The sequence below is a fragment of the Ochotona curzoniae genome, unplaced genomic scaffold (assembly GCF_017591425.1).
Source record: "Ochotona curzoniae isolate NIBS_2020 unplaced genomic scaffold, NIBS_Ocur_1.0 scaffold_3890, whole genome shotgun sequence".
NCBI lineage: Eukaryota > Metazoa > Chordata > Mammalia > Lagomorpha > Ochotonidae > Ochotona > Ochotona curzoniae.
In genome coordinates, this window is record NW_024467115.1 from 12801769 (window position 1) to 12815182 (window position 13414).

The 13414-nt window shown below is 39.8% G+C and overlaps 1 protein-coding gene across 4 annotated transcripts in view; it reads left to right on the forward strand.

Annotated features, from left to right (window-relative positions):
• AKAP7 (A-kinase anchoring protein 7) overlaps nucleotides 1-13414 on the forward strand; it is a 128544-nt gene that overhangs the window by 90531 nt on the left and 24599 nt on the right. Inside the window, exons 1-2 of one of the 4 annotated variants that reach the window (XM_040965686.1) lie at nucleotides 2053-2194; nucleotides 4562-4630. The exons of the other annotated variants lie outside the window; for them this stretch is intronic. Of the exons in view, the coding sequence (XP_040821620.1) occupies nucleotides 2146-2194; nucleotides 4562-4630 (118 nt within the window). The 5' untranslated portion in view covers nucleotides 2053-2145. Of the gene's footprint in view, nucleotides 1-2052; nucleotides 2195-4561; nucleotides 4631-13414 lie in introns of those variants that run through there. 4 annotated transcript variants of the gene reach the window in all.

Below are 13414 nucleotides of genomic sequence, written 5' to 3' on the forward strand. Positions count from 1 at the left end.
GTTGTGAGCAGTACTGTGATGAACAGGGAGTGCAGCCATGGCTCCAGGTTGTAGCATTGTGCCAGTACTGGTGGCTGGAAACTTTAAGGGAGGTTACTCAGTAAAGAGCATTTACTGCAAATATTTCTTTCAACAAAAACGCATATTTATGGTAATTGTTCTCTGATTATTAGATTAGAATATCCTTTGCTATTTTGATTATAATATTTTGTAATGTTAGTTGTGAAGAGGATCCTAGTGTTACTTCTGTCCTATTTTTAGAGAAAGAAGCTGAGACCAGGGAGGGCCCAGGGCTTGTCCAGTGTTTCCCAGCTGCCAAGTAGCAGCGTAGGGACCATAAAGCACCTCACGCTGTATCTCTTCTCCAGTGTTCAAAGTATGCACTTGCTTCTGATGTTGCTTCTTGTAGGACTGGAGGCCACTTATTTGCTTTCTAGTCTTCATATGGCTCATATTAGAGTAAAGCTTTATAAAAATCTACTTTTAAGTATCTACTGCATACATACATATATTGGGGAATTTCAGAGGAAATAATGTAACATTTAGAAATTGTTATTAATTTACAGGTTGGTAAGTTGTGAAGAAGCAAACCTCATTTTAGAACTGATAATGTTGATATGACCCTATTTGAATCCAAGCAAAATAAGCATTGCATTTGCATTTTTAAAGAGCCTGATATAGTGAAAGCAATTTAAAGATAGATGATATTTCAAATATCAGTTTTAATTATGTGGATATGCCAGCCAGTTTTGTTTAATAAGTCAAATGATTGCCTTTTATTTCATAGATCACCACAGATTTTAAACCTTGTGGTATATTCTGTAAATACTCTTAGACATATTTATCAATATTTTTAAAATGAAATTTCTGCCTTGCTGTAAAAAAAAGGGCTATCAAAAAATATATATTATGGGTCTTTCCCACTTCTTAATTGGAGCTTTAAAAAATGCACATACAGGATTTATAAAATTCACTATTATTCCGAACTGCACGCTTGTTTTCTTTGAATGAGCATGACAGTGGGTGTGGTGGCTCAGAGCCACACGGGGTCGTCCTCACCACTCAGTTCACTCTGCTTTCATCTGTGGAAAATAGGTGTGTGTGTTCTCACAGGAAGAAGAGGAGGGAAAGTAAGAGGTTAGCCAGAATTGCTGGCACGAAGAGCAGTCTTTTATTCCTGCACTCTGGTAAAGAAAGGCTATTCCCTTTATAAGGTAACAGATTTTTTAATCCTTAAATACAATTTGCTACTTCATGTCATGAAGTTCAAAATGTGCTGTGTCTAAAGCGAATTATTTTTGCTGCCCCCGAATTTGCTCAGTTACCTGCTGTTTTTATTGAAAAAGAAACTAGTGTCCCTGTTCTTTTTCCCAGCGGTGCTTCTGCATTTGGGAGGGTTTTCTAGGCTATTGATATACTTGATGCTGCAGTTTAAAAATTCATAGTGTAGATTCAGGCTTTAGTAATGGGCGCGAGGCAGCGTTTAGAAGGCAGATATTCAACTTTCAGAAGCAGGCTGTCAGGTGCCAAGAACAGCTGACAGTATCTGTCCCCGCCCCGTGTCCCTCCTGGCACCTCGGTTCCTTGGGTACTTAGGTGGTTAAAGCTGCTTCTCACAAGTTGTGTTTGACTGGCCGGGGCTCGCTCGTCACCAGATCAATCACAATCACAATCTGCGGGCCAGAAAAAGCAAGCTCTTGCTCTTTAAATAGCAGACAGAAAGTAAGGGATTTTCTTCCGATTTTAATTGCCGTGTGTAATCAATGCATTTGTCCGTGGGAGAAAGGACTGTGTGCTGCCTTGTCCTAGTCACACAGGGCTAGCGGCACAGTGCACGTGGCACGGACCTAAAGCTTGGGGCTCACAGCTGTGTGAGGATCCAGCCAACCTGGGGTCGCTTTTCTCACAGATCTCCGGTCCCAGAGCACTTGGTGTGGCTGGTGGGCCGGGAGGCGGAGCCTTTTTTTGGTGGCAGCCGCAAGCTCCCTTCTCCAGTCTCTCCCGGCTTTGCATTGGCTCTCCCAGCCCCGTGTGCTGCCCGTGGGAGAGGAACAGGCAGGGTGTGCTTGCAGACCCGCGGTGCAGCTGCAGCTTCTGTTCGAGTGCCCTCAGAGGACACCGGGAAGGAAAGCCAGCTCCAGTACCATGGGCCAGCTCTGCTGCTTTCCCTTCTCCAGAGAAGAGGAGAAAATCTGTAAGTGTGATGCATCCTGTGCACAATCCTCTGGGCTCGACTGCTTCCCACTCTGGCGGGGAGCCTTCTGGGGTAGCTGTGGTTTTTCTTAGGGAAGAAATAGAACCATCAGCTGTGATTTTTAAAAAATGTGCATTTCTTAAAAAAAAAGTAAGTGTGTAGTTATAGATTAATAAAGTACAGGGATTCAATAGGTAGGTGACATTAAAAATACAGCATGAGCAGAACTCATTTCTGATTTTCTCCTGTTGGTATTCTTGCAGCTCATTTTAAAAACAAAGCTATCTAGAGTCAGAGTTTAGTTTTGAGCTATTTTAAATCCCTGCAATTCAATTTGCTATGTAAAACCAGACTTCATGTTTCTTATCTGAAACAGGCAGATTTGTAGAGAATGCTCAACAGTAACACATTGAGAGGCAAAAGCACTTCCAAAATTATGTATCTTATACATTTGCAGGGATTTTTGTGTATTCTCTGTTCTTCCCGGAAAGCATTCAAATATAACTCAAACATCAGTGATGCTGTTTTGAGTCCAGCAGAACCCTCACTGAATGTTTAAAAATAAATATTAGGCAGATTCCACATTTGATTGTGATCCAGATAAGAGAACTTAAAGTGGTGATATTTGCTTTGAGATTTCCCCCACTTACTGGTTTGTTACAGTTTAGCTTTGTTATATGAATACTGGCATTTGAACTTGTGTGCTGAATAGAATTTGCCTTTCATGAGTTGCCCCATAATACTGAATTTTTACTTCCCTTTCAAGAAAATGCTTCCCAGTCATATTTGCTAAATTTGCGGTCACATTTCTGTCACATCAGTGCTTGAATCTAATTTAAACTGCTTCATGGTATTCCATGAAGACCCACATCTGGTTTGTATTTCCTGCTACTTGTGCCTTGGGACACCAGCCAGGGGCACGTTTAAACTCATTAATATGTATCATGTACCTTGTCACTTGGGAAAGCAATCTTTTGGTAATGCTTGGGAATAAACGTTAGAAGACTTTGGAGCAGAGCATTTGACTGTTAACAAGGGCCAATAAACTCTGCTTGAGATTTTACTTGAGAAATGATAGAGAACAGGATGGTCTTACAACCCGAGATGACCTCACTAGCCAGTTTCTCCCTGCCTCCCAGGAGCACTGACATTCATTTGGGAGCTCCGAAACTCTCAGATGTTAAAGTTAGAGGATTTGTTTGTAGTTCCTGCAGATTCTAATTCATTGAATCATTGCTTGGGGAACCTCCCTATCTGAAAATGCTTGGCATAGAGAAGTGCAGAATGAATTGCTCCTCTCCCTTCTCCACTTCCTGGTTCACTGCTTCTGTATTCACCCCAGAGTACCTGCTTGCCTGCAGCTCGCTCTTCTTCCTCCCTTGCTTTAAAGCAGCCTTCCTGTCTTTCACTAGATAAGTCAAGCTTCGACTCAGAGAAGAATTTGGTGTTATCTTTATCACCTAAGAACCAATTGTTGATGAACGAAGTTTTGAACTTTACATGCACTAATTCCTAATACTGGTTGACAGGAAGTACTGTACACTGTTTTGTTTTTTTCACTGTCTCAAATTCCAGACTTCTAAAAAAGACAGTGCAGATAAAGTAGTGGATCCAAAGCAGAGTTCTTGTGCAGAAGCACAAATAATGAAATAATGGTTAGAATGAGGGCGTTTGTGCTGTGTACTCAAATACCACTGAGGACCCAGTTCAGTCTTCTCTAAATATCATCCTTTCTTCTTTTATCTTTGATGTTCAAACCTTGCTGATTTTCTCCTCTTAATTCTGTTCACGTTCTGTTCCCCCACCATGCGTGGACTTGCACATGCTTCTGCATGAGTTTGCTGAAGCTATGTTTAATTTCTGTGCAATAGGGTTTGCTGAAGGGAAGTTTCGGTGTCAGGCCTTTCTATTCTGCTAGCAATACCTCCTGATAATACATGTCTAAGGCTACTTATAAAGGGATGTTTTAAAAAGCAACACAATATTTATGGCCCTGCATGCCTTAGGAAACAGATATTTTAGCACGACTTGATGGTTTCCAGTCCTTGAGTTGGACTGATGACGAGTGAATGGATCCACAGCTGAAATTTAGGAGGGCTCTACAATTTTCTGATGTTGCTACTGGACTGTATGATAGCCTCTTGGATCTTACGCATCCCTGTGTCCCAACTCCGAGACTACTTAACTCTGTGCATGGTTCCCAGGGATGAAGCACAGAAAGACCAATGTCCACACCCTTCTAATTCTGTTGTAAAGGGTGGTGGGCCTGGAATGTTTCTTCCGAGGGTGAAAGTATCTCAAAGAATGGAGAATTGAACAAGTTTTTGACAAAGGTTAAAATATGTGGGTATTGTTCTTAAAACACAGGTGAGTTGGAAAGCGCATCCTCTGCCATCCTCCAGAGATACAGCAAGGATGTACACAGCTGGCCAAGTGGTAAGAGTTGAGTGACACCTGCTGTCTTATCATGCTTTCTGCCCTCTGGTGGTGGTGGTGGATAGAATTAATTCTAATATACTTGATTTCCAAATTGCACTATATCAATCTATTGTTAGCAAGTAGAATGATCTTTTAATTAACTGTGCATGGGTACAGATTTAGGCATGGAACAGTAACTGAATGAATATTCAGAAATCTTGATAATGGGGTGACTAGTCAAGTACAGCCACACTCATCATGGTTTAAAATTTACCAGCTAGGGACTGATGCAGTGTCATTACAAGTTAATTTTCTGTCTTCAGTGCTGGTATTCCATGTGCCCATTGGTACCTGTCTTGGCTGCTCCACTTTTGATCCAGCTCCCTGCTTATGATCTGGGAAGGCAGTAGAGGATGCCTAAATGCTTGGACTCCTGTACCTATGTGGGAGACAAAGAGAGAAGCTCCTGGGTCCTGGTTTCATCTCGGCTCAACTCTAACCTTAGGGGTCAATTTGGGGAGTGAACCAGTGAACCTCTCTCTGCAAAGACTGTCTTTCAAATAAATAAAAATAAAATAGAATTGCCAGCCCATACAGCAAAATTCAATGAGGTCCTGTTATTTTTTTAAATAAAGTTTGATTTCTTTGGAACGCAGAGTGAGAGAGCACATCCATGAATGTTTACAACTGTTTATTCCCCAAATGCCCACCACAGCTAGGACTCAGGTGGGTTGAAGCCAAGAGCCCAGAACTTAATCCTGGTCTCCCAATGTGGGTGGCAGGTACCCAGGAGGCTTCACCTTCTGCCTGTCAGAGTGTGTGTTAGCAACAGGCTGTATCAAAATGTGGGACTTGATTCCAGGCACTCCAGTGCAGGATGTGCATCCAGTGAAGCAGCTGAAGTAGCCGTGCCACAATGCCCGCTTGCACTGTTTTTGTTTAAAGTTCAGCAGATGAAACTGCACACGTTTTTGGACTACAGAAAATAGGGTAGAGTGACAATGCTTCTTGGAATATGCTCTTATCTATCGCTACACAAACCATGCTGAATTTTTTAAATTGTCATAAATATTGAAGCATTAATACATATTATAGGTATTCCCCAATGTAGTATTTGTTGAATTTGATTTCTCCAATAAGGAAACTCAGGGCCATATTTAAGATGTATACATGAAGAGAGATGTCCTTGCACAAGCATAGTGACTACTGCAGTTTGTCTCATTAAATAATACCCCTCCAAAAAAACACCCTTTTAAACTATGTATTTGTGTAACTAATTAGAAAACATGTTATTACTGTTTCTGATTATGGATTTTTCAGTTTTTCTATAGTTTTTATGTAGAATTGCTGAGTGTCTTAAGAACGAACCTGACTGCCTCATGAGGTGGTCTGTATCCTGTCACTACAAGTGCTTGTTTTAAATATTTGTTTCTTTGAAAGGTGGAAAGAGAAAGAGTTGGAGAAGAGGAGCAGTGACTGCTCATTTGCTGGTCTACTCTCTAAATGACCTCAATAGCCAGGGCTGGGTTAGGTCAAATCTAGGAGTTTCAGCTCAATCCATGTCTCCCATGTGGTTGCAGGGATCTAACCACTGCTGCCATCACCAATCGCCTCCCAGTGTATGTGTTAGTAGGCAGCTGGCCTTGGAAGATTAGCTGAAGCTTGAACTCAGGAATGCCAGTGTGGGCTGCAGGCATTCCAAGTGACATCTTTAACATCAAGGCCAAAGGGAATCCCCACCAAGGATGTTACAGAGACTGATACCACTAGCCATTTGATAAATGGATAACTCAGTTATTTTCTAGTGTTGATATTCTGTGATGCTGAAAATAGTCTGTATCTTATAAGACACATATTTACATTTTATACATGAAATATGTTTCAATTTGGCCCCTTTGTGTGGGATGAATAACTAGGATCATTTATAGTTTCATTTTATAAATAAAGTCAAATCTCAAGATCATTTCTGAGATGACTGGGAACTTGATGGTGTTCTATTAATACATAAATTTGGGCATGCAATATGAATTTCATTTCTGGTGAATGTTATATTCATCAGCTTTACCAACATGATGGTAATTCTTCAATTGCAGTCAGGAAGTCTATATGTAGATTTTCTAAGTCTCCAGAAGGCTTCCTAAAACTCTTACAGATTTATGCTTGGCTTTTCTTCTTTGCATGTAAGATATACTGACTTCATGGTTACCTTTCACATGGAAGATAGATAAAGCATGACTACTTGTCTTATCATGTGGATCCCGAGCACCCTCTACTAGGGACAAGTGCCATATTCCTTCCCACCAGACCCTATAGTTGAACAGGTTCTCACTTTGACTCTATAGCCTGGACCCCAGGGATGGTGAACAGGGAACCTCCTATCAGTGGACAGCACCATCTGTTTTCCTCCTTGGCCACTAGAAGGGCACTTGCACTCAGGGCCACAGCAGCACCTCAGTTCTGCAGCTGCCTGTTGGAAGCAAACAGCCATGGCCTGGTATGCAGTTCCTCCTCTGAAAAGAGAACAAGACCGGGAGGACGGAGACCTGAGTGAGAAACCCAACTCTTATTGTCATCCAGGCTGATTCAGGACAAGCTGCTAACCATTGTTGGCTCTTAATTTCTTGTATTTGAAAGATGTGGATGTTAAACTACTGTGGTTTTAAAAGGTTATTCATTCCACTGCTTTCCATTTGCCCTTTAATGCTAAGGGTTTAGGGAATTAAAAAAAAATGAGTGATATGAATATTTTCTTTCCATTTCTTCCTCTGTCCTTCTCCAGCTCTTGCTCCTTCCCTATTCTTCCCCCTTCCCTGTTCTTAATTTGTCAGATGCTTCCTGTATGCCAGATACTGTACCATGCCAAGATTAGCTTCAAAACTGCTTATAAAATGTAACAGAAAATACACACCCCAAAGCTGTGCCATCTAACAGGGAGTTGCCGAATGCCAAAGTGTAAGGAATCTCTCAGTGACAGTTCCTCCTGAGACTTCCTGGGGCCAGGAGTTGGCAGTGGGCTGGGATCCCGAGCAGCTCAGCATCCAAAGCAGAGAAGCCATCCATGCTGTGTAGAACCTGAGACTGCATTTCGCACAAGACCTCTATGGCTGATACTGTGGCAGCAAGAGTAATATGGGGCATTGTAATCCATTTAGCCATGTCACTGGAGAGTGGAGTCTTCCCTTGTTAAATAATGCATAACCATGAGATTTGTTTCTAAATAAAAGAATGTTAGAGCAAATGCTAGTATTTACAATTTTTATCTTGCCTCCCTGATTTTTTTTTCCTGTTAATTCGCAGGCTGCGTGCTTACAAAATTTATTTATTTATTTTTTTTGTTATTAGCAGACTTTTCTAGAATTTACCTGGATTCTATCATCAAATGCTGAATGATGTCCTTTGGAAACAGCAAAGTTGTAGAACCATCCCCATCCCCTGTTAGAGACATTGGGGAGCTAATTCCAGAGGTTCACTGCTTCAGCAATGTCCTGTGTCCTGTGTCTTCTTTCTGGGGAGACATAGAAAAAGAAACCAGTAATGCAATACAAAGGAAGGTTTGGAACAACTGAAGAAAGCTTCCAATCCATTACCTCTTCTTGGGGACATTTGATTAAGAACATTTTACAAAGAATAAATTAGCCCAAGTGCTCCTGGGAAGCATTTGCAGTCAAATAAAAGAAACAATAGTGACAGTCCAAAATAATCTCTGGCGGAGGAATTTCAAGCATTATACAAAGGCAAGAAGACTTTAGGAGTTTGAAAAAGAACTTTCCATAGGCCTTTAGTTTAATTTGGGCCATGCAAGTCCTTGATGTCCACAAACTTGTGATACCCATAGAGAAGAAATGTAAAAGTGCCTCAAAACATTGCAGAAAGAATAGAGGTTTGTGGGTATCACAAGTTTGTGAACATCAAAATGGACTCTGCTTTCATTTTTGGTTCTTGACATTTCACTATTTGATGTCTCTAAATCTCTTAACCTCATCAGAAATATCTACCTCTTGTGAAGAATTAAACTGATGTCTATAAAATAATTAATACTATACCCATCATACAATTGATCCAGTAAATATGCAATTTCTGTGTGAAAGTAACGTATTTATTGAATAACCATAGTCAAAGTGAGCTTGGCAAAACTAAGGTTTATTTACAAGATGCCCAGAGGAGAGAACAGATGGGACTTAGGACTTCAGACCCTGGATTGTGAAGTGGATTGCAGCATTGATCAGCACTGTATCATTTCCTCTGAAGGATTCCCTTTACCTTTGTGGGCTCTGTTCCTTCATGATGTCATGCTTTGTGTCCTAGGAGAGATACTTGGTCCAAGAATAGTCAACCATAGTCTTCCTTGGGAGTTACAAGTTAGAAAGGGTCGAAGTCCAAGATTGTTTGTTGGTAGAAGTGAGGGGGAAGTTTGTGAATGAAGTCTACATAGAAGACAGTAGAGATATTGCCCCACGGAGGAAGGGTAAGAGCAGGTCCTGATGGGAGTGCCCAAGTTCAGCCACATTTGGAACCTCTACTGCACAAAGCAATAGAAGCGATAAATCCTCGCTGTTCGATTTGGTTAAACTTGAGTTAAATTGTGTCACTTGTAACCAGAGCCTCTGAGTGTTTAAGTATAAATAAAACCTACTTTTGCAAGTTAACTCCTAAGATGACTGTGGTTATACAATAAACACACACTCTTATTTGTTGCAGAGAATTATATTTATACAGTTCATTATATGTCAAGCTCCAGTGTATATTCTGGAGTGAACATTATCAAACCTAGTGAAGAAGTGAAAGCTCTGATTTCTCCTGATCCTTCATGTTCCATTATGGTTGTAGTGAAATTTGGCTCTATCAAGAACTGCTGTGAATAGTAATTCAGTTCACTTTAATTAACGTTACTGAGGTCAGCACATTTAGAAAGCACTGTGCCAGGTGTTCTGGAAGATACAATGATGAGTTACGCATGGTCCCTATTGTTGGATTTTCTTTTTGTTAAGAGAATGCTTGTTGTTAGACTGTTAAGCACTCTTAGATCCCAAAATGTACTATGCTCTGAGCAGAAACAGCCAAGATACGGGTTCTTGATGTTTTTAGGCTAATAAGCAAAGCCACATTCTTACCTGTCAAAGAAGATACAGGGCCAAGTTGATAATGTCAGGAAATATGAGCTAGTTACCACTCAAGTTGGAGCTTACCTTGAGCTTCTGGGCAGGGTTTATAACTTGAAAGGAGCAAACATAGTTTCTGTCACAGACATTTGAGCAAATAAAAGGGCATTCAGTATGGTAGAGTTACTAGTTGACAGACCTTGGAACCATTGGAAGACATATTTCAGTTGCATAGTAAAGCTCTTTGCCCTCAGTATATAGTCATAGGCAAAACCTGAACTGTATGATGAACATATAAGGAATAATTATAGCTTTAAGTTAAGTTGTGTGCTAACCAGGATGTGAATGTTAATTTTACCAAAGGCTGAGTTAAAGTCTTGTAGGGTATGTATTTTCCCATCTTGATATATTGCACTCAAAACTTGTGCAAATTTAGTCAAGACTGTTTATAAAAAAGTATATGAAAATTGTGAAAATATTCATAAACATTATAAAGCTGCTCTGTATCAGGGAGAAAGTGTTGTTCCAATAAGATGCTTGTGTATCTGGAGAGAGCTCCTGTAACTGGTGATGCTGTTGGGAAGACAGCCAAGAAGGAATCTGGTGGGAAAGGGTCACCTGCCTTTGATTGCCTGTTTCTGCACTCTGACTGCCTAACCCCAACCCCTCTGACTTAGTGGTCAGAGAGCTGTCAACATTTGTCTTGTGAATTGCACCAGGCGTTAATTTGCTATTTCACATCTGTTTGAGTAAAAATAAAATTCCCGTTTTGTAAGCATTTTAAATGTTCAGCTAAACTGAGCCAAAAAGTATTTCCTTTTCACAGCTTTGATTGATGTTTATGATAGCTGGTAAACTGACAAGCAGATGATTTGTTAATCTGAGACTTTCCATCTAGGTCTGTTGTAGTCAGACTGTATTTAGAGTTTTGCTGACAAGCTCTAATGTGTCCTGAGGGAGGCCCGCGTAGTGTGGAGTCTGGAAATCAGGGAGAGGAAGGCACTGAGACTCAGGCTGCCAGGCTGGCTGGAGAGAAGGCAGAGACAGTAGTCTGGACTGATTTAGGGTGCTCTTTCATGTGGGAGGGGGAAGAGTTAGAGTAGGGATTCAATACAGCGCATTTTTGTGTCTTGAAAGTCAGATGGTAAAGATACATTAATAAACCTGTAGTATTTTTATATTTTCAATAAATCTGGTTTTAAAAGTGAACAGAATGAAAATGCATTCATAAAACAGAGAAGTTATCCTGGCTAAATTTTGCTTTACTCATTCATAAGATGTGGCCAGAAAGAGGATCTCCAAAAAATTATGTGTAACTTATGTTTGAATAGATACATATATACATGTATGTATTCAGATATATTTTTATATATCTGTGTATATATTTTTAAGGGCAGAGGGAGATATCAGCTGTCCATTATTCGCTCTCAAATACAACAGCCAAGGCTGATTAAGGCTGAAGACAGAAGCTGGGAACTCAATCTGGGTCTCCTGTGTGGTAGCAGTACCTGATGCAAGCATTTGAGCTATCACCTACGGCCTATAAGGGTGCACATTAGCAGGAAGCTGAAGTTGGGATTGTAGCCAGGCCTTGAATTCAGCCATTAGCATATGGGGTGTGGGTGCCCCCAGTGGTGTCTCAACCCATGCAGCAAGCACTGCTGTAACTGTGGCCACAAACAACTGCCCCCTTGAAACAGGACTTTAAAGTAGATTTTTTAAAAAATTTATTTTTATTTTTATTTTTATTTATTTGTTTATTTTTTATTAATTGTATTGCATTATGTGACACAGTGTTATAGGCACTGGGATTCCTCCCACCCCTCCCCGAACCCTCTCCCCATGGTGGATTTCTCCACCTTGTTGCATTGCCACAGTTCAAATTCAGTTGAGGTTCTTTCATTGGAAGTATTTACCAAGCATAAAGTCCAGCATCTTATTATCCTAGTGAGTTCAACAATTTCTTGGTGCGACCATCTCTGGTCTGAAGGTGAAGCCGGCAAAGTATTGTCCCAATCAATTAAAAGCCCCAACATAACATCAACAACAATTTACAACATTATGGCATTGATTGACATGGTACTGATTAACCAATATGTTAATAGGAAAATGCAGGTTTTCAACTGCATCCTGGGACTTCTTCATAGACATTTCAGTTTTGGTTTATATTCAGCTGGGTTCTATACACCTCAAAATTAAAGCAGATTTTAAAAAGACTTTAAATTCACAAAAGTCTTCTTTCAAATTGAAGACCAAAAATTTTGTGAGAAACTATATAAATCTTTCTTATTTCTTCATTTATAATAACTGTTAGATGACAATTTTAAATTAGTACATCTAGGGTCAATTAATTTGTTTTAAAATACAGGTGCAATGTACAAATTTGGGCTCTTGGGAAGATTGTTGAATAACCTTTACACTTCATGAAACGTTGGTTTATCCCATATTAACTTTTTTTGACTTTATTATTTTTGGGACAGTGCTTTAAATTTACCTGTCAAGAACTTAATGCTCCACTCAGTCTAACAATTTAAAAAAAAATTCAACAAGTAAAAAGTGAAAAGGCCATAATTATGCAAACAGACAAGGACTGTATACAAGGTTCACCTGAGGAGGTGTTTATCTCATTCGCATACATCTGCTAGTAGTCTCAAAATCATCAAAACTACACTAATGTTTAACTCTTAAATATTTGATAAAGATTTAAAACAAAGTTTGACAGACACTGTGTTTACACTAAAGCAGATACAGACATTTCTTTTTTAAAACAACTAACAGTTTGTATCATGAGTGCTAGAGATAATAATGTAAGGTCTATTGCCTATTTTGGCTGTCTTCATAAATGATTTTTTATGAAACTATTTTAATCGCAGTTTAAGTTCATATTGTGTTTATATTTCTGTTCATTTCTTTTCTAGTCTGCATTTGGTGATTTGAAGAAGTTTATTGCAAGGTTGTGACATCCCTACTATTTGTACTTTGCCTATCTAATTACCCATTTAAAATTAGGTTTACAGACTTTTAGCTTTTATGTAATGTTAAAATGTATTTGCAGAACAGTATGACCTTTGAATATTACTTTTTAAGATGTATTTATTTTATTGGATAGGCAGATTTGTAGAGAGAATAGAGAGAAAGAACTAATATTGGCTGGTTCACTCCCAAAGTGGCCTCAATGGCCAGAACTGAGTTGATCCAAAATCAGGAATCAGGAGCCTCCTCTGGGTCCACCACATAGGTGCAGGGTCCCAAGGCTTTGCGGAGTCCTTGACTGCTTTCCCAGGCCACAAGCAGGGAGCTGATGGGAAGTGGAGCAGCTGGGACATGTACCAGTGCCCACACTTGAACACTCCCCAAAATGCAAAGCCAGCCCAACATTTGAATATTGAATGAAAAGACCTACCAAATAATTGTCTTATGGGGATGCACACTCATGGAATTATGCTCTTAATGTAAAAAAAACTACAAACCTGTAGCTGTTCCTCACTGTATGCTCTTTGCCTTCATGGTTCATGTCTTGGTCTTGGTGTTCTGTAAGTACAACATTGTGGCAGGAACATTCACTGTTTATATCAGGTAGGGTTCAGCTGAAAATATAAAGACTATACATTATTTTTGCAGGGAGAAATTTTTTAAAGATTTATTTTATTTTTATTGGAAAGTCAAATATACAGAGAGGAGGAGAGACAGAGAGGAAGATTTT